Source organism: Spinacia oleracea, chromosome 6, assembly GCF_020520425.1.
Source record: "Spinacia oleracea cultivar Varoflay chromosome 6, BTI_SOV_V1, whole genome shotgun sequence".
NCBI lineage: Eukaryota > Viridiplantae > Streptophyta > Magnoliopsida > Caryophyllales > Amaranthaceae > Spinacia > Spinacia oleracea.
Genome location: NC_079492.1, coordinates 139317148 through 139341492, shown reverse-complemented (window position 1 = coordinate 139341492; position 24345 = coordinate 139317148). Strand labels below are relative to the sequence as shown.

Here is a 24345-nt window from a genome sequence, read left to right as displayed (position 1 = left end):
GTACTTTCTTGGCTAACCACATACTTATACTAGCATTTGTGTTCATTTTTTATAAAGCGAAGTTAAAAACAACATTTTACCTTTATACCCCATCACTTTTTATCCATTTTTATTTTTTACGCAAATGAAAGTCATTTCAATTACTATTATTTACTATTCATATTTAATCTTTTTTTTTGAAAGAGAGAAGAACCCGAGTGCAATGAAAATCGGGTGCCCAAGTGGGCTTCATATTTAATCTTTTTATTCTTTATCAAAAGAAAATTACTCAAATATGTTTACACTTTGCAGCCTCAAAACCTGCGGGATGAGGAAGGCAGAGAATATTAGACCTGTCAAAAATCGACCCGATCCGAAAACCGACTCGAACCCGACCCGAAAATACTGGATCCTGAACAAGATTTTGTGACCCGTAACCCGATTTTATCCGAACCCGGGGAATCCGAAAAGTAATGGGTCAAAATCCGACCGAACTCGCTTTGTATTTATAGTAATAAATGCGATTATGAGAAAATTTAAGCATAATAAAAACGTTGTTTTTACTATTATTGTGTGTAATATGATTTAATTTGAATTATACCCCATTTTATGGTTGAATTTGAATAAATATAAACTTGTGTAGGAAAATTTGTTAATTTGTGCCTATATTTTGTATATTTATTACCTAAATTAATGAAAATATAATGCGCGTTTTAAAATCTCTCAACCCATTGGGTCGACCCGAACCCATAAGTTCTGGTCTTGAACAAGCATTTATAAACCCGACACGAATGTGACCAACCCGGCCCGATCTAACCCGAAAATAATTTTTTTTACAACCCGACCCGACCGACCCGTTTAACAGGTCTAGCAGAGATGGATTGTCGTCTTGTAGATATGATGGGTAGGTGGGCTTCTAGAAGATTAAGTTTACGCAAAATACCCAAATATTCCATGGGCCCACCCAACACATTTGGATGTCATAGCCCACCAACTTTTGCATTTCGAAAAGTACATTGGAAAATTAGATTATGGTCCATTGATTAACCACACAATCCTTTTTAAAGAAACAAAAACTCCAAACTTTGAGATGTCTTCTTTCAAACTTCTTTTCTTTTATGGCCTTGTTTGGCAAATGGCTTTTTGCTGGCTTTTTGGTTGGCTTTTGGCTGTTGGCTTTTTAATCTGGTCAAACAGCCAAAAAATGTGTTTGGTAACTGGCTTTTTAGCTTGCTGAAAAGCTAGCTTTTCCGCCAAAAATGAAAAGCTAGTAACACTAGCTTTTTGGAGTTGGCTTTTGGCTTTTCACTATCTAAATTACTTTTTTGTCCTTGTTTTTTACCAATTAACTAATAATTAATAATTAGGGATTAGTGATTAGTGATTAGTGATTAGTGATTAGTAATTAGTAATTAGTAATTAATAATTAGTAATTAATAATTAATAATTAATAATTAGTAATTAATAATTAGTAATTAATAATTAGTAATTAATAATTAATAATTAATAATTAATAATTAATAATTAATAATTAATAATTAATAATTAATAATTAATAATTAATAATTAATAATTAATAATTAATAATTAATAATTAATAATTAATAATTAATAATTAATAATTAATAATTAATAATTAATAATTAATAATTAATAATTAATAATTAATAATTAATAATTAATAATTAATAATTAATAATTAATAATTAATAATTAATAATTAATAATTAATAATTAATAATTAATAATTAATAATTAATAATTAATAATTAATAATTAATAATTATAATTAATAATTAATAATTAATAATTAATAATTAATAATTAATAATTAATAATTAATAATTAATAATTAATACTACCTCCGTTCCTAAATGATCTTTACGGTTACTATTTGCACGGTAATTAAGGAATTTTGGTGAACATGTGATGGTGGGGTAACAAATGGAAAATGAGTGGCTATAAATTGTCCACCAATGTGAGTGAGTGGAAACTAATATTAAAGTATTGTGAGTGGGTAAGTTATGGTGGGCCAAATAAGAGTAAAAATAGAATAAAGTAGAAGTGTAAAGAACTTTCAGGAACGGACTAAAACGGAAAGCGTAAAGAACTTTTAGGAACGGAGGTAGTAATTAATAATTAATAATTAGTAATTAATAATTAATAGTTAATAATTAATAATTAATAATTAATAATTAGTAATTAATAGTTAATAATTAATAGTTAATAATTAATAATTAATAATTACGGAGTATTAATTAATGACTAATAACTAAGAGTGAATAACTAATTAATAATTAATCATTAATTATTAATGATTAATGAATAAATTATTAATTATTAATTATTATTAATTTAATTATTATTAATTTAATTATTATTAATTATTTATTATTAATCATTGATTATTACTCCGCAATTATTAATTAAAATAATAATTTATTAATACTATTGAAAAAAATAATTTATTTTTAATGTATATTTATTTATTTGTAATTACGTTTTACTCCGTACACAATACACAGTATGTATTGAAAAATGAATAAAAGACATTAAATGTCCTTAAATGTCATTTTACATAGCTACAGCCAACAACCAACAACTGATTTTACCAAACACATTTGTAACCAATCCATAGTCAAACAGCCAACAAAAGCAGCCAACTTGAACAGCCAGTCAAACCAGCCAAGTAAAACAGCCGACAGCCAACAGCCAACAGCCAATTGCCAAACAGGGCCTATGTTTACGTTAAGGGGCGTTCGGATCGTGGGAAACTGAGGAATAGAGGGTGAGATTGGGAATGAGAATTTGTGGATGGTAATTCAATGAACTTTTCCCTATTGTTTTGTTTGGATAGGGGTGAGAAATAGATTGAAAATACATTTTAAATTTATTCAAATAACCTTGTACGGAGTAATTCACTTCACCCTCTATTTCGTCAATGACAATTGTTTTCTATGTATGCGGTGCGTGCTTGTAATTTAAAAACGCACACACAATAATATTTATTTGGTTAATTACTTTTTATTCATATTTTTTATGTTAGTTTTAATATTTTGTGATTTTAGTAAATATCTTTTAAATTCATTTCCTTTTACGTAGTATATTGTAATATAAAATATTTTTGTTTTAAATTTATATATTTGTCTAATTTTAGTAAAGGGATAAAGTAGGCAATCACTATTTACGCCGTGACAGACGTTTCCTTACATATTAGAGATTTGGACATTATTCCTTTTTCAATTCCCATTTTCAATTTTCACCCCCTCCCTAGGGAATCAATCCAAGGGAATTGAGGCCATCTTTCCCATTCTCAAACCCACCAAACAAACATGAGAATTGTTTCAAGTAGGGATATAAATTTTCATTCCTTACAACATTTTCCACAAACAAACACTCCATGTGTAGGGATGTCAATGGAATGGGGCGGATGGGGATGTAGGTCCCTCAACTCCATCCTTATCCCCACCTAAAATTTTCATCCTCATCCCGCCCCATCACCTTGGCAGGTACAAAATTCATCTCCATCCCCGCCCAAAGGTTACAAACTAAAATACATCACCGCCCCACCACCCGCCTGGGTATCCATCCCCGTCTCATCCCCGCCCTTACCCACGCTAATACCCGACTACATTTTCTTATTTAAAAAACATCCTGCAACATATATAACGAAAATTTAACTTTTAAAATAATTAAAAATAGCATACATAATGGGAAAAATAACCAAACACATTTTTTTTTTCAATTTTAGGTCTTCTTTAAATGTTTTAATTCATGTAGGTAACGATACTCGGGTTAAGTTGATGTGTATGAAGCGGGGTGGACAGGGATGGGGCGGGTCCAACACAAAATCCACACTCACCCTATCACCCATGGGGGTACAATTTTTATACACATTCCCGTCACATCACCCGCCAAACCTCTCCCCATCCCCGCCTAGTTAGGACGGATGTGGGGCGGACGATGATGCGATGCCTTTAAATCGATAGAAAGAGGGACCACCATAAAGAATTTCATTTTGATCTTCTTGAGTCTGGTAATGATGAAATATCCTCATTTCAATTTCAATTGAGTTCGTTACCGCACCGTCCCATAAAACCCGTCTATTGAAATACCCACACATATGACATGTTTAAGATGTTGTCCGTATAACTTTGAGTAAATATTATACGACAATCTTGTACGTAGTATAACATGTTGATAGCATAACTGAAACCGGATAGCATAATCATTTTTTTCGTAAGGATCGACTACCAGAAAAATGCTTTTGATGTATCGTGTATGATATACTTCATTTATTCTTATTTACATGATACGATTGATTTTGGCACACATATTAAGGAGAGGTAAAAAAGAAAGTTAAACGACAAAAGTGTCCCTTAACAACAACAACAACAACAACAACAACCAACTGTCACTTTTACCTCTTTACAAGCAGCGAGGGCAAAGATGACATTCACCATATAAAAATTTCCTATAATAGAATTGTGTCAACTAAAAAGAATTTTACCTAAAGGAAATTGTGTCATGTAAATAAGAACGGAGGAATGGTAATACGGTGAAAAATTTCTCATAATCTTTATTGTCTCCGTTTCATAATGATCTTTATATTTTCCGATTTGTTACATTATGTATTATACAATTTTTGACAGGAAAATGTATCACCTTGCCCCTCTTAAAGCATCACCTTGCCCCTCTTATTGTTTTTTTTTTTTTACAATAGTGAGTTCTTTATTTTGAAATCCCTTTTGAAACTCAAACATCTAGTGGTGAGACTTTTTAAAAGTAATTTTCATTTATTAACGTAGGATTTTTTTTTCAAAAGAATTCTTTTCCCACAAAATTTCCTTTTTAAAGGGAAAAATACTTTTGAGAAGTGTTATATAAAATGAGAACTTTTGTCATTTTTTATAATTCGTTCAACGTCGGGCTCTTATTTAGCAACTCTTATTCTTCTTTTGAGCCCCCTATTCGAGTCTTTCATTGCATATGAATATATGATCTTATCCCACAGTCACAATGTACATCTTCCTTTCACCTTTTTTTTTTTTTGGCAGAAGGAAAAGGAAAACAACAAAAGCCTGGTCTCTTTTTCTAGCCTTAGTGGCCAGATTATGAGCTCTAGTTACCATTAATCTACTTACTTCAGAAATGCAGAAATAGTTAAACATCCCAACTAAATGTAAGATATTAGAGATAAGGGATTTGATTTCTAGCTTCACCTTGTTTGGTTGTTGTAGCGCACGAATCAGCTCCAAGCAATCGGTGTAGACCTCGATCCTGGTTGCAATACCACTCATGTCATTCAAGCCAAGCCAAAGAGCCGGCCATTGTTTCAGCGTGGAGAGGTGATGTCGCAAGAACGTGTTGTTGTCCTGCCCTCCTATTTCCTTCCCAACTCGCAAACCATCCTGCTCCTGCCCTCCATTCAACATTCTTTGCCTTATTTACCCTTTTCCAAGCACATCAATTTCCATGACTACAGGACTGTCCCTTGCAGTACAACCATGCACCCAGAAAACCGCCTCCTCGCCTACTTGCTCGGCTACTCCGTTGTGTTTGTTCCCCCGTTTCTTACCTTCTATAAAATTCCAAGATCTGCTGTAATTATCTGAAATATTCTGAACTATTAACCCGGGGTTTGGAGGAACGTTCTTGAAGATGACATCATTTCTATGTTTCCACACACTCCAAAGAGTCGATAAGAAACCAATAAGCTTTTCATCACACTCATGCTCACACTTCCAGAAATACCTCATATAATTCCTCACCCATAAATTGATTGGAACCCCCCTATCCTCCACCCGTAAACCCAACTGGCTCATAGCCCAAATGCGCTTTACCAGTTCACAGTCCCGAAACAAATGTTCCAAAGATTCCTCGCCCACTCCAAAGCTCTTACAAACTGCATGAACCACCACTCCTCTTGTTATGAGGTTGGTACACGAAGGCAAAGCCTTATTTAATAATTTCCCGAAAAAGACTTTCCAAGTTGGAAAGATCTTCATCTTCCAAAAAAACCGTCCAGAACAAGCCGTCTTCCCCCTCACGTCGTTGTTGGCCTTGTAGTAGGGTATAAGCATATTTTACCTAGTATTTCCCACTCGCCGAGAGATGTCAGACCTCCTCATCAACGTGTTGTTGCTTACTAATATGAGTAGCCATAATCTTCCTTGTCGTGATTCCATCAAACGAGGCTGCTTACTAATATGAGTAGCCATAATCTTCCTTGCCGTGATTCCATCAAACGAGGCCCACACTAGCGATGGGTTCCAATCTAGGTCCACGGTGAGGAGGTCCGCCATCCATACTATGCTTGGGTCTGCACCTAATTTTTTCCTGACCAAGCTTCCCTGCAACCAAATATCTCTCTCAATATTGATGCTTGAACCGTCCCCTATATGCACCCCCACCCCTTCCTTTAGCACCCTTGCCGCTCTAAACATACTCCTAAAACCCCAGGACGAAGATTGCAGATTGTTAACACATCGTTCCTTAACTACGGGGGAACACTTGTACTTTCCTGTTATAATACGACTGAATATAAGCTGAGGGTTATTATGAATACGCCATGCTTGCTTTCCCACCAAGGCTGAATTGAGGTTATCCAGGTTCTTGAGGCCTAAACCTCCTCTCGACACATATTTCTCTAGTAGGGTTTTGCTTCTCCGGTAGATGGGGCTCTTATCCATAGATGAGGACCACCAAAACTTTGTGAGAAGGCTAGAGATCTTCTTTAGAATACGCTTGGGAATCATGTAAAGGGTCATGACGTGAGAAGCCAAGGCCAAGATAATACTATTAACCAAGATTAATTTACCTGCTTGAGAAAGGTTTAGAAACTTCCACGGAGTAAGTTTCTTTGTAACTCGATCCACCAAGAACTCGAATTTTTGGGAGCTACGCCCATCAACATCCATTGGGCACCCCAAGTACGTGCCCATCTCCGCCTTACTCTTCATACCTAATGGTGTCCTCAACAACTGAATATAGTTCCTTGGTGTATTAGGTAAGAAGATCATGAAGGACTTTTCCAGACTTACTACTTCCCCCGAAATCAAACTGAATTCATCAAGGACCTCCCTCATCTTTGCACACGATTCCGATGTAGCATTAAAGAAAAATAAAGCGTCTATCGCAAACAATAAATGGTTTATTATGGGGGAGCCACGACTTATCTTAAGCCCACGAATTACCTTTTCTTACTTCATTCATTTTTTTTCTCACCCACTTTTTAAAACTATATTACTCCACTTACTTTATCTATATATTATTAAACACCCACATTTTTACACACTTTATCACATTTGTGCAAATAATAATAGTTAAGATCATTATAATGGAGGCTAATTATTACTTAGCTTTATCATTTTCTTGTTTAACTTATATTTGATTGTTTGAATAGTCTGACGTAGACCGTCTTTTATACGAAGTTAGAATTTCAATTCCCTCGTTATCTACTTGAAAAATTATTAAACACCCCAATTCTTGCGGGAATTCCCGTTGGAGCTAGATTACTTTTGTTTTGTTTTTTCTTCATCCTTAGCTGATGTCAAAAAAAAAAAAAAAAAAAAAAACGAGGGGGACAAGCCCGGTAATAAAATAATAATTGCTACGAAGTAGAAATCACAGCCAAAATTTGGTAACCGGATGACTTTTAAATTAATTAGGAAGAGTAAAAGTTTGTTACATATTTGATTTGTTGATGGCTAGAAGTAGACATTTGAGCTTACCAGGTTGACAAGATAATTAAACCTCAATTAGAAACTACATTAGTCAAAGATAGGCCAACCTCAAATCAGAGAAAGAATTGTCAAATATCAACTGGTAGTGAACTAGCCCGTTGTTTACCAGTTTGAACATCGTGGTTCACATGAATCACATCACAAATGACTTTGATTAACTAACATAGACACATAGTACATAGTACGTACTACATAGTAATTGACGCCAAAAACAAAATCTCCTATGATTGCACCCATATAGAACCGTCGATTCTCAACTTGAACTGCTGAATCCGATGGGTTAATCCGATCATTAAAACCGAATCGTTAATAACCCGTGAGCTGCAACCTGAAACCCGATCCGATCATATTCAACCCGAACATGAACCGACTCGACTCGAAAATATTAACCCGATTATGACCCAAAAATGTTAAAAAACTTCCGTGCGGCAACACGAACCGTTTCTACCCGAACCGAATGGATCCGAAAGACTTTTAATGACCCGTTTTGTTTCAATTCGAACCGTTGTTTATAACCCGAACTGTTTGAACCCAAACCGTTTACAACCCATAACCCATTTACAACTCGTTTAATCCATAAAGTTTTAAAATTACCGTCATACATAGTTATATAGTTGTAAACTTATAATCTCATAAAGTTATATAGAATTAGATAGTTGTAAACTAATAATCCCACAAAGTTATATACTTATATAAATACACAATTACATTATTGTATATTTATATCCTTATATAAGTTATATAGTTTACATCAGTTATTAGCTTATTAGAGTAAACAAATGTAGAATGTTATATTCCTTAATTCTTGACAGTGTTATAAGTAGAACTTATGAATTCGTATTATTTGATTAGTCTTACACTCTTTTAATGGCTTATATTCAACTGATTAATCAATTATTCAACTAATTTATCTACGGAGTAATTCAATAAGTTATAAGCTTATAACAACTAACTAATCGAAAAACTATGTTGTTTTAACTAAATCGTCTTAATTCATTAACAATTGAACTATGTTGTGTTCGATCCCCCGCAACAACAATTGGAAGGGGACTGGAACCTAACCACCCAGAACTCGCCCCGAATCCGGATTAGCCCTAAGGGTGAACCGGGTACTAACACCAAAAAAAAAATTAACAATTGAACTTGTTTGTCTCGTTTCGTTGGTGAACATGTTAGTTTCGTTGCTGTTTAAACCAATATAATATGAATAATATGATAACTTGTATTTACTAACTTTACAAATTTATTAGGTATTAGTTCATCATTAACGATTATTAATTATTACGTTATTAGTATTTAATTCATCAATAAATGTTTCATGAATACGAAGTGATAAATTCTTCGAAGTATTTGTTACTATTAGTTATTGATGATTAAACTAAGTCATATACAATATACTCACTATCTCTATCGATTTTAAATTTTTAACACTTTTAAAATTTAGTTACCGCCCTAGTCTCCTAATTAAGACATCCGTATTATAATTTATAAACGTATTGAAAATTGAGATTTTAGTAATAATTAACCTGATATTGTTTATAATTTGTATCTGAATTGACTCGACTTAATATGAATCTGACCCGACATGATATGAACTTAATTGTTACAACCCGACTAAACTCGTTCACAACTTGTAGCTGTATTATTCCAACCCGAACTGACCTGACCGACCCGTCTGTAACCCGACCCGATATGAATCCGACTCGATATGACCGAACATGTTACAACTCGACCCGATCTGACCCGACCTGACTATAACCCGACCCGATATGACTCGAACTTGTAACAATCCGGTTAAACCCTTTAACAACCCAACCCAACCTGACCCGATTAACCCAACCCAATATGAACCTGATCCGATAATAATCCGGTCCGATATAAGTAAATAACCAGCGTCTACCAAGCTGAACCGAACCGACCCGTTAATTTGTCAACCCGACCCGATCCGACACGATAGCCAAATGAACCCGTTTGAATCCGAACCAATAAACCAGATCCAAACCAGATCCATTTGTCCGGATTGACACCCCTACACCCATGACCTGCTTGGGCTACTTCGTTATCAACTTACAATATACTCCAAGTAGAGAGGGTCAGTGGCCAGGGAATGACATAGGCCACCCAAAATGTAGATGTCTGTCACGAAAAAGTCTGGTCCGATACGAGCACGAAAAAAGCATGAACCAGCATGGGCCCAAAGTCTTGGGCCGTGACAAACATTGTTTTTGGAAAAAAGCAAGACAAGATACGACAAATCACGCTAATTTTAGTGAAATTAATTAGGGTTAACCATGACGGCCCGACCTGACCCCAGCTTGTTTTGTATTTTTGAAATTTTCGACCCCACCGACACGTTTCAAGCGAGCTTGACGTACGTGGTTTGGTCCAGTAGGCCGGTATTAGGCCCATGGCCCATTTTCTCAACCCGAAGCCATGCCCGCTCCTTGACGATATCATCTATATCCCACCCTAACACAACAAGAAGTCGGTCACGTGGGTTGGACCATATATTAACGTGCCATGAAAAAATATTTTTTTATAGGTCGTGGGTTTCCGACAGTCCATTTTTACCCAGCCCAACCCGACTCTACACAACCCACCACGGCACACCCAACCTAATGAAGGAAATAATGCCCTTGGTCCAAGTATGCATTCTATGTTAAGTCTAATAAATGCGGTTCAGTATTAATTAACAAGTTAATAATTCAGTGAGATCAAGTGAGCTGAATGCCTAGCTAGAGGCCGCTTCAGTTCAAGTGGAATTAATGATATTAATCCACAGCTTACTCTTGACTGAACCCGTAGGGTCACACAAATAGTACGTAAACGGATCAAGTATTTAATGGCATTAAATACTCCATCTATGAATATTCGGAACCGACGGATCTTGGTTTCAGTGGGAGCTAAGATCGTCACAGGCAAGAAATGAATACTCCGGAAACGATGATATTGCCGGAAACGGAAATATGGATCGTATCGGAAATATGAATATTATCCAAGTCGTAGATGTTGCCGGAAACGGAAACATGGTACGTATCGGAAAATATTATCGGAAATGGAAATATTGCCAGAATCGGAAATATTGCCGGAAACGGAAATATTGTCAGAATCGGAAATATTACCGGAATCGGAAAATAATTCCGGAAACGGAAATATTAAATATTTGTTCGAAACGGAAATTAATTCCGGAATCGGAAATATTAAATATTGTTCGTATCGGAAATGAATTCCGGAATCGGAAAATTTAATCGGAAGCGCATCGTACGAATAAGCATCGGACGAGGCCTGCCGGACGAGGCCCAGCACGAAGCCAGGCCATCGCCCAGCAAGCCAAGCGCGCCGCACAAACAGCCACGCCAGGCCCAGCGCAAGGCCAGGCCCAGCAGGCTGCGCAGCGCGCACAGCGCGCACAGCACGCGCAGCGCGCAGCGCGCGCGGGCGCTGCGTGGGCTGCTGCTCGCGCGCACGCATGGGGGCCCATCGTGGCTGCCGTGCGTGTGTGTGTGCAAGTGTTTGTGTTCGTGCACGTTTCCTAAAACATGCAGAGTTCGGTTAAAGATTAAATTCCTAAATTCTATTTGATAAATTAATTAAATTAGAGTTCTTGTAGGATTCTAGGTTTAATTAATTTGTATCTGAATAGGATTTCGATTCCCTTTCCATACCCCTATAAATATGAGGCTAGGGCTCACAATTTATAACAAGTTTTCAAAGTATTCAAAGTGAGTTTTTGAGAGAAAATTCAAACACACATCTTGCTCAAATTGCCGAAATTTTCTAGTACCTTAAGGGCGATTCTAGTTGGTCAATCTTAAGGCGGATCCGGACGTGCTGTGGACTATCTACGGAGGGACGACACTTGGAGTCCTAAAGACTTGTTCTTGTTCGGTTCGGGCGCAGCTAGGGAGGGCACGCAACAAAGAGTATGCATCTAAATTATGCTATATGATTATGTGTAAATAATATGTTGTCCTGGGTTAATGGTTGTTTCCGCATGATCTATGTAATGTCATATGTATCATAACCTAACAGTGGTATCACGAGCCCCTTATTATTTTCATAATCTAAATTGCATGAACATGGTTAAATATTACAAATTTGCAAGAATTAAAAGGGGTGATTAATTTTCGTAATTGTTAATTAATTGCAAATTGCGTTTATTTAATTATACGTACGCAGTTTTTCGGCAGTTTCTTCGTTACTCATCCAAATCGAGTGATTTTTGTGTCAATTCCGCATGTAAAAGGCATTCTAAAATTTTGACAAAAGTAGTATTTTTTTGCCGAACCCAGAATTCTCAAATTCGAAGCCTAACTATGACTTTTCGAAGGTTTTAGTTTTTCGAATGCAAAATTTCATAAATTTAAGATGTTAAATTAAATATTTGCGATTCTTGTTGATAAATCTTGAATTTTTGATTGACCTACTGCATATGTTTAACAAGTTTGAATGCCTAGTCTTGTTAATTATGCAATCTAATTTGTAATTATAATTAATTTGTTGAAAATTAGAATAATTTAGAATTAATTTGATTTTCATAATTAATTGTAATTTAATTAGAAACCTATGATTAAAAACCACCATAAAAATTTTAAATTTATGATAAATTTTAAATTTTTATGACCTAGACTTGAATCCATAACAATCGGAAATCAATTGGATAATAAATTTTCGATTTTTCGCCCTAAAATTATGAAATTAATATTATTTATTAATTTGTCATTAATTTTAAATATAAATTTTAAATTTTTATGCGATTCGTTCATAAAACTTGCACGCACGAAGCAATGGACGCTTCGTGTTACCCTTAAGGGGTGTTGTATAATGCGGGCATGCGACGACGAGCAAGGGAGCTCGTCGCCCGTGCGGCACGAATGCAATGAGCAAATGCGTAGTGCACGAGCACAAGGCAGCAGCCCTGCCTTGTGTCGTGTGCCACGATCAATGGACGAATGGGCATGGGCGAAGGGCGAGCCAAGGCAGTCGCGTGTGGGCAGCAAGCGAGCTGCGCCACAACGCGCGCTGCCTCGCACAAGAGCGCGCAGCCTCGCGCGCAGCGAGCGCAAGCTCGCGTGCCACGAGCGCTGCGCCCAGCATTGCTCGCGCGCACAACGAGCGAGGACTCGCGCGCACTGCCAGCATTGCTCGCGCGCACAGCGAGCGATGTCGCCCGCCCAGCGAGCGATGTCGCGCGCCCAGCGAGCGATGGCTCGCGCGCCCAGCGAGCGATGTCGCGCGCCCAGCGAGCGATGTCGCGCGCGCACTGCGAGCGATAGCTCGCGTGCGATGAGCGCTGGCGCGCGCAGCGAGCACCAATGCGTGAGGAGGCTTGCGATGGGGATGCAGCAGCTATGCGACGAGCGCATGGGCTGCGCGCACATGGCCAGCAATGGCTGTGTGCGTGCGGCCCATGGGCGTGCAATGCGTAGGGTGTTTGCGTTACGATTAGATCGTTTTGAATGTTTAATTTGAAAATTTCAGTTCACGTAATTTTAATTAATTTTAAAATTAATAATTTAAATTATTTTCTTGGATTTTAATTTTGAATATTGTAATTATAATAAATTTTATTTATTCTAATTATTTTACTAAAATTAAAATCATGAATTAATTTAAATACGACTGAAATTAAATTAAACTTTTTGGATTCAATTATAAATTTATATGAGCTTTAAATTTTAATTAAATTTGTATGTTTCCGGTTAGACTAGAAATACATTTTTATGTTTAAAATTGGTAAAGCATATGAATTTATTGGTTTAAGTGGGAGCGCTTTTTAGTCATAAACTCTTGATTAGGTCTACAAATCCTTAAGGTTAAAACAACTTGATTAGAATTAATAAGGACTGAATAATTGGTAGATTATTGGAGCCCTTGATTAATTGCTGCAAATGTTTACGTGATGCATAATGTGTTTTACTAACCAGCTATGTGGGCCATTCATGATAATGAATGGGTGAATGGTATATATTGTATATGTACTGTTTTGCAGGTTATGAAGTGACTAGTATGGCCCAAATAGGATAGAAAATATGGTCTGCGTACCATTAATTTGAATGTAATTGGTCTAAAGTACCAAAGTTATTTTTCAATTCAAATATGGTCTGCGTACCATCAAATAGTTGTAATTAGTTATAGGTTATCCTATTTGAAGAAAATGGTGCCTCCCACGGAGATTTTCAAGACGGACTTTGAAGTTAAAGCTTCAAGATGAAGTCGGGCCATACTAGATCACAAATATCTTATGCATGTTTTAAGTTATTTATTGCTTTTAAATATGTCTTAAAATGCATGAGATCAAAAGCTTGATTATGTTGCATGATTAAGGATTTTAGTTCACTTAAAATCTAACCAACATAGTAAGAGCCTTAAGTTCCAAACTTAAAAATTGAGTTAAAAGGTGCCATGCCAAAATATACACTTGCTTGGATATCCTTTACATCAATCTAGTAATAGTTTTCGCTCAGCGAGGTGTTACTTATTGGTCCTAAAGGGGCAAGGTACACAAATAATTGTGAGTACATGTTAGTTTTGGTGAAACTCAACGATATAAGTAAGGAGTCCTTTTATGTCGTGGCAAAATCGATAGGTTTACCTAACAAGTTCTTAGACGTACCTATCAACCAAGAGTAGTTTCTAGACTATTAGCAAAAGGCTTTTGCTTACCTAAGATGTTTTAGGATTAAGTCGACAAACTGTGCTTAGTTTTTCAATGATTTTAGGGTCTTGGAATCATTTTATTCACACCTGCCGGAACAATAAAATCGAATAAAATGCTAATAACTTGTTTGAATTGCATGGTTGCTTTAATTTCAAGTTATTATTCATGATAAATGTTTAGACTTTGCATGCTTCAATGTATGTTTTTATTATTGTTTATAATTAAATATCTTGCACTGCAATAAATCCTTTTAGAAAGGTAACAGTAAATTTCCTCGATTGGTAGTGAATCCAAGAACGATTCACGGAAATGAGAGAAAATGAGCAATTTAAAATGTACGTTTCTTATATCGACTTTTATGGTTGTTTTCGAGAATCAAAATCGAATGGCAAACCGATTGGTGATTGTGAATTCAAAATACAATGTAGTTTTGAGATCATAAAGCATTGAGTTTAATACGCTCAGCTTTACCAATGGTTAACAACCTAATATCTTTGTCCATTTAATTCTCGAATGAGTCTAGTCCCTAGACATTCGAATAGATCGATGCTTAGAGAACTTTAGAAGCTTCTGGTAAGATCATCTAGTTGAAACATAATATTCAACATAAAATGGTAAAGAACCTTGTTGGTGACATTGGACATGTCTAACAAAGTATAAAAGTCAACACTAAAGAATTCAATTCTTAAGACTATAAGAAAGGGTACAAGAAATAGGAAAACGAGGAACAAATGAAAGGAATTTACGATTCCGTTTCTACCTATAAGTTTATGTTTAAAGAGAAGTGACCTAGCAATCAAACTTCCTTGGTATCATATACCGCTTGAGGTTCTTACTTCGATAATAACTCAAACAATGGAAGCTAGGATACACTAATGACCTACAAGTGGGAAATGAAGCATGGCAATGCTACATTAGTTGTAGGGTCATCTAGTTTGTTTTAAGTCCTTTCAAAGGCTGGAACTTAATGGCTATTTTGTTCCATAATCAGCATACCTAAATTTCTGCTTCAAACACAGAAAGACTCACATTCAGAAGAACAAAAACAATGCTTGATTGTTTGTTCATTTGAATGAAATGGTCATTTACATAATGAGTCAATATGCTTGATTAAAACAAACAACTCTTTAAAGAACTTTACTAGGTTCAAATCAACCCCTTGATTTGAGTTCCACTAATCTTTGGCATTGTTGCTTAGACCATATCAACAAGTTAACATTCAAAAGCTCTATTTTAATGGACTTTTGAAAGTTGGTTGATTTCTAGATCAACTTAAGACAAGCTAGTCTTACTTGTTGAAAGTAACAAAAGATATGAACTATTGTTAGAACGCCTAGACGATAGAGTTCAAAGCTAAAGAAAGATTTTATGACTTTATTATTTCACATGGATTTGAGTGAATATAGGTTTATTTACTCAAATGTGATATAAGTTGAATCTGTTTGGCTAGTTCAAAGATTCAGAAGTATAAAATCCACTTGGCAAGAAATCATAAAGATCTAGGTTAGATCATGTTGATGATTACTTGAGACCAAATATGATCATCAATGATTGTGTGTTGTAATTTCACAATCTAGCTCCATAAGATATGGCATATCTAAGTTGGAATGATCGAAGTCGATTAGTACTTGATTCAATCAATGATGGATCATAAAGACTTTTCCTATAATTTCTAAAACAAAATGCTCAACTACCACCAAACTAAACCAAATTCGTCAAAGCTATTGAAAAGTAATTTCAGAATATCTTTTCATAATATATCTAAAGAGTTCTTAAACTCAGTGGGAGCTTAGTGTTTGTTATTCAACAAACTAAGGTCCAAGTATAGATATATGTTTCATTGTGATTTATTCAAATGAGACACAAGAGTATTGTTTCTACCACGAATTTTTGAGAACATAATGTTTGTTTGCTCGAAATAATGTCCTTTTGGAGATTCGTTTCCAAAATGATGGGAGAAAATAGACCTCGAAAGTTTTCAAGGCGAACAACAAACATAAACGGACATTCCGGAGGCTTTTCGAAGTGCTTCAGAAAATCCGAACTTATTCTTTAAGGACTTTAGAAGTGGCTTTAAAGAATAGACATCTCTTAGAAGACTTTACAAGTGCTTCAAGGAGAACAGAATATTCAAAGGACTTTCAAGTGGCTATTGATATTCTATTGTTTGATGTTCTATACCCAAGTAGGCATAGAATTCAAGTCACTGAAACTATGAGATTCTTCTATTAGATAGTGAAGAAACATAGAGATCAGGTCAATAAAACTATGAGATTCTTCTATTAAATAGTGAAGAAACCTACAACTTGCAGTCAAACTATTATCATGTAGATTAATGAGTTTGTGACTTGTAAGAAAGCTATGACGAAACCCAGATTCCCTAAAATGGTTAGAGGCCATATATAGACTCAAATGTTTTAAATGGTTAGAGGCCATAAAACATACTCAATGTTTTGATGACAAAATTGAAATTTTGTGATTTGCAAGAATAGTTTCACACCTATTGGTTGCAAGTTTGTTTTAAGGATAAAAACCATCAAACATGGAATTGTGTTCACACACAAAGCTAGATTAGTTGCTAAAGGTTACAAGCAAATTCATGGCATGGATTGTGTTGAAACCTCATGCAAAATCGTAATGCTTAAGTCTATAATTCAAGCAATGATTGCATATTGGTACATATGGCAATTGGATGACAAAACGTATTCCTCAATCAAATGATGGAATACAATATGTACATGGTATGTCATAGAGTTTGTGGATCCAAATAAATGCTTGAAAAGAAAGCTAGCTTACGAAATCTAAGTACAGATTTAAGCAAGCAATTGGGAGTTGGAACTGTATTTTAGTGAAGCTAATAAGTATTTTAGTTTCATAAAATGTACATGATTCTTATAGATGTATAAGAAGTTTAGTGGGAGTACGTAAAACTTAATTGGTCCTATGTGTATCACACACATATCTCTCTATTGTGAAATAACATTCAAATGCTAAATACTTAGATTTGAGATTATTCATCAATGACGGACCAAGGCGAAACTTAGTACATACTGGGTATTAAGATCTATTTACAAAGATCTTATGATATTGTTTTGGATTAAGTAAATGGCATTTACTAAATCAAACACGAAAGTCTCCATTGGAGATATTCGACCCATGTGAATAAATCTAAGTAAAGGATGTTTGAACTATGTATAAGCATTTACTAAGTTAACATCAAAGAATCTAATGAGATTCTTCACCTATATTATATGTCAAAGAATTTAGCTGGATTCAGTATCTACTGAAATTGAATGAGCTAAAGTTACATGAATAGAATTCAATTGGGAATTATTCTACAAAAGAATTTATCATGTATGATATAATATGAGGATCGCCAAAAACGTATCGTATGACTTTAGGCATGACGAACATATACCAATCTCTATTGATCTAAGTGAAGACCAATTAGATTGAGATCAAGAAAAACTTATGGTACCTAAAAAGGTACATAGGATTACTTCTTCATTCAAGGAAATAAAGATATGCTAAATATTGATGCTACACGCATAAACACTGGCAAAGGATCAAGCAAGACCCTTTGGAGTTAACCATTGACAAGGACGAGCTAAAGAGCATCGTGTTTTGAAATGGCAACATGGATTGGAGACCATGAGTTGTTGCGTGGGAAATTAAAATATTAATTTCTATGTTCTAAGATACAGCTGGAAAGTCTTCCACATGTCTGTGAACTGCTTGGATAAGTAAATCCAAACAAAGCATCACTAGCAACCAAACAGTTGAAGTAAAAGTACTTATTGCCTAAGAAGCAATAAAACAGAGTTGTTTATATTAATGAGTTCTTCATTGAACTTTGGTGGATCACATGTCTGCTAACTTGATGGCTCTTCATTGCAAAATGCGTAGAACCACCATCAAAGTAAGAAAGACTAGATCACATAATAAACAAACTCGAAAAGATCTTATCATCATATCTCGAAGAACATTCGATGAAAAGGATATTAAGATTGGCAAAGCATGATAACTAAACCTATGCAACAAGTGAGAAGCAACACTCACGTTGTAGCACTGGAAATCAAGCATAGCTTTGAATTCCATGAACTGTTTTAAAGATGGGTTTGAGGCCCATGGTTGTAAAACAATGGGGTTGAACATTTATCATATATGAAATGTATTTTCATATTCCATTTAATCTTGGTTTAGTATTAAATGATGAGTCCCTTCAAATTTGACGATATATTCAAGATAGACTGTCAGGACCAGTCCTGTGACTAAGAAATGTCTATCAAGTGAACTTGAATGTCAAAGGTTGAAAATGGTCCCTAATCGAAGTTTTCTATAAAATTGGACGCATAGAAAACGTTAGACGATTAGAATGCAAGATGACTAGTAGTTTTGTTTCTTGAACTATGTAGACATGGCAATGTCATAATCATTTGCATAGATACTTACTTTGGGAAGACTAGTATCGGACAAGACCTATGAAACTTTACTGTAAGAGATGAAAATCTGTCATAAGTAAATTTCATTAAATTATTAGACACTAAATCCTCAATACCTGAGTGATTTGAGATTACTTGTTTGAGAACTGGTTGCTTTGACGTTGACCAACCGTCGCACCGTAAAAGGAGGCTATAAAGGCAACGCTCAGGTAATCACCTATCAAACGAAGTCTAATCTCAAGATCGCAAGATTGGGATTGTCCTCCCATAAATCGGGATGAGATGCTTAAAAGTTGTACAAGGCCACTCGGAGAGCTAGAAACTGTGAAATGCATGGCCGTGCTCGGATGAATCATAGGCTATGATTATTTGTTTATTTGATCAGTTGAACTCTGAAACCGAGGAACACCTCTGGACATAATAAGGATGACAACTCTTACCTTATGTTCAAGAGCAAGCATCGAGCGACAAAGGAATTAGGAAATACACACTTGTCCCTAAGGACAAGTGGGAGACTGAAGGAAATAATGCCCTTGGTCCAAGTATGCATTCTATGTTAAGTCTAATAAATGCGGTTCAGTATTAATTAACAAGTTAATAATTCAGTGAGATCAAGTGAGCTGAATGCCTAGCTAGAGGCCGCTTCAGTTCAAGTGGAATTAATGATATTAATCCACAGCTTACTCTTGACTGAACCCGTAGGGTCACACAAATAGTACGTAAACGGATCAAGTATTTAATGGCATTAAATACTCCATCTATGAATATTCGGAACCGACGGATCTTGGTTTCAGTGGGAGCTAAGATCGTCACAGGCAAGAAATGAATACTCCGGAAACGATGATATTGCCGGAAACGGAAATATGGATCGTATCGGAAATATAAATATTATCCAAGTCGTAGATGTTGCCGGAAACGGAAACATGGTACGTATCGGAAAATATTATCGGAAATGGAAATATTGCCAGAATCGGAAATATTGCCGGAAACGGAAATATTGTCAGAATCGGAAATATTACCGGAATCGGAAAATAATTCCGGAAACGGAAATATTAAATATTTGTTCGAAACGGAAATTAATTCCGGAATCGGAAATATTAAATATTGTTCGTATCGGAAATGAATTCCGGAATCGGAAAATTTAATCGGAAACGCATCGTACGAATAAGCATCGGACGAGGCCTGCCGGACGAGGCCCAGCACGAAGCCAGGCCATCGCCCAGCAAGCCAAGCGCGCCGCACAAACAGCCACGCCAGGCCCAGCGCAAGGCCAGGCCCAGCAGGCTGCGCAGCGCGCACAGCGCGCACAGCACGCGCAGCGCGCAGCGCGCGCGGGCGCTGCGTGGGCTGCTGCTCGCGCGCACGCATGGGGGCCCATCGTGGCTGCCGTGCGTGTGTGTGTGCAAGTGTTTGTGTTCGTGCACGTTTCCTAAAACATGTAGAGTTCGGTTAAAGATTAAATTCCTAAATTCTATTTGATAAATTAATTAAATTAGAGTTCTTGTAGGATTCTAGGTTTAATTAATTTGTATCTGAATAGGATTTCGATTCCCTTTCCATACCCCTATAAATATGAGGCTAGGGCTCACAATTTATAACAAGTTTTCAAAGTATTCAAAGTGAGTTTTTGAGAGAAAATTCAAACACACATCTTGCTCAAATTGCCGAAATTTTCTAGTACCTTAAGGGCGATTCTAGTTGGTCAATCTTAAGGCGGATCCGGACGTGCTGTGGACTATCTACGGAGGGACGACACTTGTGAAGGAAATAATGCCCTTGGTCCAAGTATGCATTCTATGTTAAGTCTAATAAATGCGGTTCAGTATTAATTAACAAGTTAATAATTCAGTGAGATCAAGTGAGCTGAATGCCTAGCTAGAGGCCGCTTCAGTTCAAGTGGAATTAATGATATTAATCCACAGCTTACTCTTGACTGAACCCGTAGGGTCACACAAATAGTACGTAAACGGATCAAGTATTTAATGGCATTAAATACTCCATCTATGAATATTCGGAACCGACGGATCTTGGTTTCAGTGGGAGCTAAGATCGTCACAGGCAAGAAATGAATACTCCGGAAACGATGATATTGCCGGAAACGGAAATATGGATCGTTTCGGAAATATGAATATTATCCAAGTTGTAGATGTTGCCGGAAACGGAAACATGGTACGTATCGGAAAATATTATTGGAAATGGAAATATTACCAGAATCGGAAATATTGCCGGAAACGGAAATATTGTCAGAATTGGAAATATTACCGGAATCGGAAAATAATTCCGGAAACGGAAATATTAAATATTTGTTCGAAACGGAAATTAATTCCGGAATCGGAAATATTAAATATTGTTCGTATCGGAAATAAATTCCGGAACTGGAAATTTAGTCGGAAGCGTATCGTACGAATTAGCATCGGACGAGGCCTGCCGGACGAAGGCCCAGCACGAAGCCGGGCCATCGCCCAGCAAGCACGCGCGCCACAAGCCCAGCCAAGGCAGCGCCCAGGCCTACCGCAAGGCAGGCCCAGCGCGCGCCAAGGCTACGGATGCGTGGGCCGCGCTGCGTGGGCTGCTGCTCGCACGCGCATGGGCAGCCCTTGTGGCTGCCGTGTGTGTGTGAGTTTGTGCTCATGCGTGATTCCTAAATCTACAAGTGTTAGTGTATGATTAAATTTCTATTCCTAATTGGATAAATTAATTAAATAGAATTCATGTAGGATTCTAATTTCAATTAATTCGTATCCTACTAGGATTACGATTCCTTTTCCATAACTCTATAAATAAAGGCCTAGGGGTCATAATTTATACACAAGTTTTAAGTATTCAAAACTAAGATTTTTAAACAGAAAAATCAGCCAATATTCTTGCCTACCTAACCGAAAATATTAGAACCTTAAGGGCGATTCTAGTTGGTCAATCTTAAGGCGGATCCGGACGTGCTGTGGACTATCTACGGAGGGACGACACTTGGAGTCCTAAAGACTTGTTCTTGTTCGGTTCGGGCGCAGCTAGGGAAGGCACGCAACAAAGAGTATGCATCTAAACTATGCTAAATGATTATGTGTAAATAATATGTTTCCTGGCTTTATGGTTTTTCCGCATGATTTATGAACTGTCATATGAATCATAACCTAACAGTGGTATCACGAGCCCCTTATTATTTTCATAATCTAAATTGCATGAACATGGTTAAATATTACAAATTTGCAAGAATTAAAAGGGGTGATTAATTTTCGTAATTGTTAATTAATTGCAAATTGCGTTTATTTAATTATACGTACGCAGTTTTTCGGCAGTTTCTTCGTTACTCATCCAAATCGAGTGATTTTTGTGTCAATTCCGCATGTAAAAGGCATTCTAAAATTTTGACAAAAATAGTATTTTTCTGCCGAACCCAGAATTCTCAAATTCGAAGCCTAACTATGACTTTTCGAAGGTTTTAGTTTTTCGAATGCAAAATTTCGTAAATTTAAGATGTTAAATTAAATATTTGCGATTCTTTTTGATAAATCTTGAATTTTTGATTGACCTACTGCATATGTTTAACAAGTTTGAATGCCTAGTCTTGTTAATTATGCAATCTAATTTGTAATTATGATTAATTTGTTGAAAATTAGAATAATTTAGAATTAATTTGATTTTCATAATTAATTGTAATTTAATTAGAAACCTATGATTAAAAACCACCATAAAAATTGTAAATTTACGATAAATTTTAAATTTTTATGACCTAGACTTGAATCCATAACAATCGGAAATCAATTGGATAATAAATTTTCGATTTTTTCGCCCTAAAATTATGAAATTAATAATATTTATTAATTTGTCATTAATTTTAAATATAAATTTTAAATTTTTATGCGATTCGTTCATATAACTTGCACGCACGAAGCAATGGACGCTTCGTGTTACCCTTAAGGGGTGTTGTATAATGCGGGCATGCGACGACGAGCAAGGGAGCTCGTCGCCCGTGCGGCACGAATGCAATGAGCAAGGGCGTAGTGCACGAGCACAAGGCAGCAGCCCTGCCTTGTGTCGTGTGCCACGAGCAATGAACGAATGGGCATGGGCGAAGGGCGAGCCAAGGCAGTCGCGTGTGGGCAGCAAGCGAGCTGCGCCACAGCGCGCGCTGCCTCGCACAAGAGCGCGCAGCCTCGCGCGCAGCGAGCGCAAGCTCGCGTGCCACGAGCGCTGCGCCCAGCATTACTCGCGCGCACAGCGCGCGATGTCGCCCGCCCAGCGAGCGATGGCTCGCGCCAGCGAGCGATGGCTCGCGCGCGCAGCGAGCGATGTCGCGCGCCCAGCGAGCGATGTCGCGCGCCCAGCGAGCGATGTCGCGCGCCCAGCGAGCGATGTCGCGCGCCCAGCGAGCGATGTCGCGCGCGCGCACTGCGAGCGATAGCTCGCGTGCGATGAGCGCTGGCGCGCGCAGCGAGCACAATGTGTGCGGAGGCTTGCGATAGGGAAGCAGCAGCTATGCGACGAGCGCATGGGCTGCGCGCACATGGCCAGCAATGGCTGTGTGCGTACGGTCCATGGGCGTGCAACGCGTAGGGTGTTTGCGTTACGATTAGATCGTTTTGAATGTTTAATTTGAAAATTTCAGTTCACGTAATTTTAATTGATTTTAAAATTAATAATTTGAATTATTTTCTTGGATTTTAATTTTGAATATTATAATTATAATAAATGTTATTTATTCTAATTATTTTACTAAAATTAAAATCATGAATTAATTTAAATACGACTGAAATTAAATTAAATTTTTGGATTCAATTATAAATTGATATGAGCTTTAAATTTTAATTAAATTTGTATGTTTCCGGTTGGACTAGAAATACATTTTTATGTTTAAAATTGGTAAAGCATATGAATTTATTGGTTTAAGTGGGAGCGCTTTTTAGTCATAAACTCTTGATTAGGTCTACAAATCCTTAAGGTTAAAACAACTTGATTAGAATTAATAAGGACTGAATAATTGGTAGATTATTGGTGCCCTTGATTAATTGCTGCAAATGTTTACGTGATGCATAATGTGTTTTACTAACCAGCTATGTGGGCCATTCATGATAATGAATGGGTGAATGGTATATATTGTATATGTACTGTTTTGCAGGTTATGAAGTGACTAGTATGGCCCAAATAGGATAGAAAATATGGTCTGCGTACCATTAATTTGAATGTAATTGGTCTAAAGTACCAAAGTTATTTTTTAATTCAAATATGGTCTGCGAACCATCAAATAGTTGTAATTAGTTATAGCTTATCCTATTTGAAGAAAATGGTGCCTCCCACGGAGATTTTCAAGACGGACTTTGAAGTCAAAGCTTCAAGATGAAGTCGGGCCATACTAGATCACAAATATCTTATGCATGTTTTAAGTTATTTATTGCTTTAAATATGTCTTAAAATGCATGAGATCAAAAGCTTGATTATGTTGCATGATTAAGGATTTTAGTTCACTTAAAATCTAACCAACATAGTAAGAGCCTTAAGTTCCAAACTTAAAAATTGAGTT

General features: G+C 36.5%; 1 protein-coding gene across 1 annotated transcript; it reads right to left on the bottom strand.

The window, feature by feature from the left end:
- Positions 1 to 5426: 5426 nt before the first annotated feature.
- On the bottom strand, positions 5427 to 6062 carry LOC110777678 (uncharacterized). The gene has a single exon (XM_021982272.2). The coding sequence runs from the start codon at positions 6060 to 6062 to the stop codon at positions 5427 to 5429; it is 636 nt and encodes a 211-aa protein (XP_021837964.2).
- Between the last annotated feature and the right edge of the window lie 18283 nt (positions 6063 to 24345).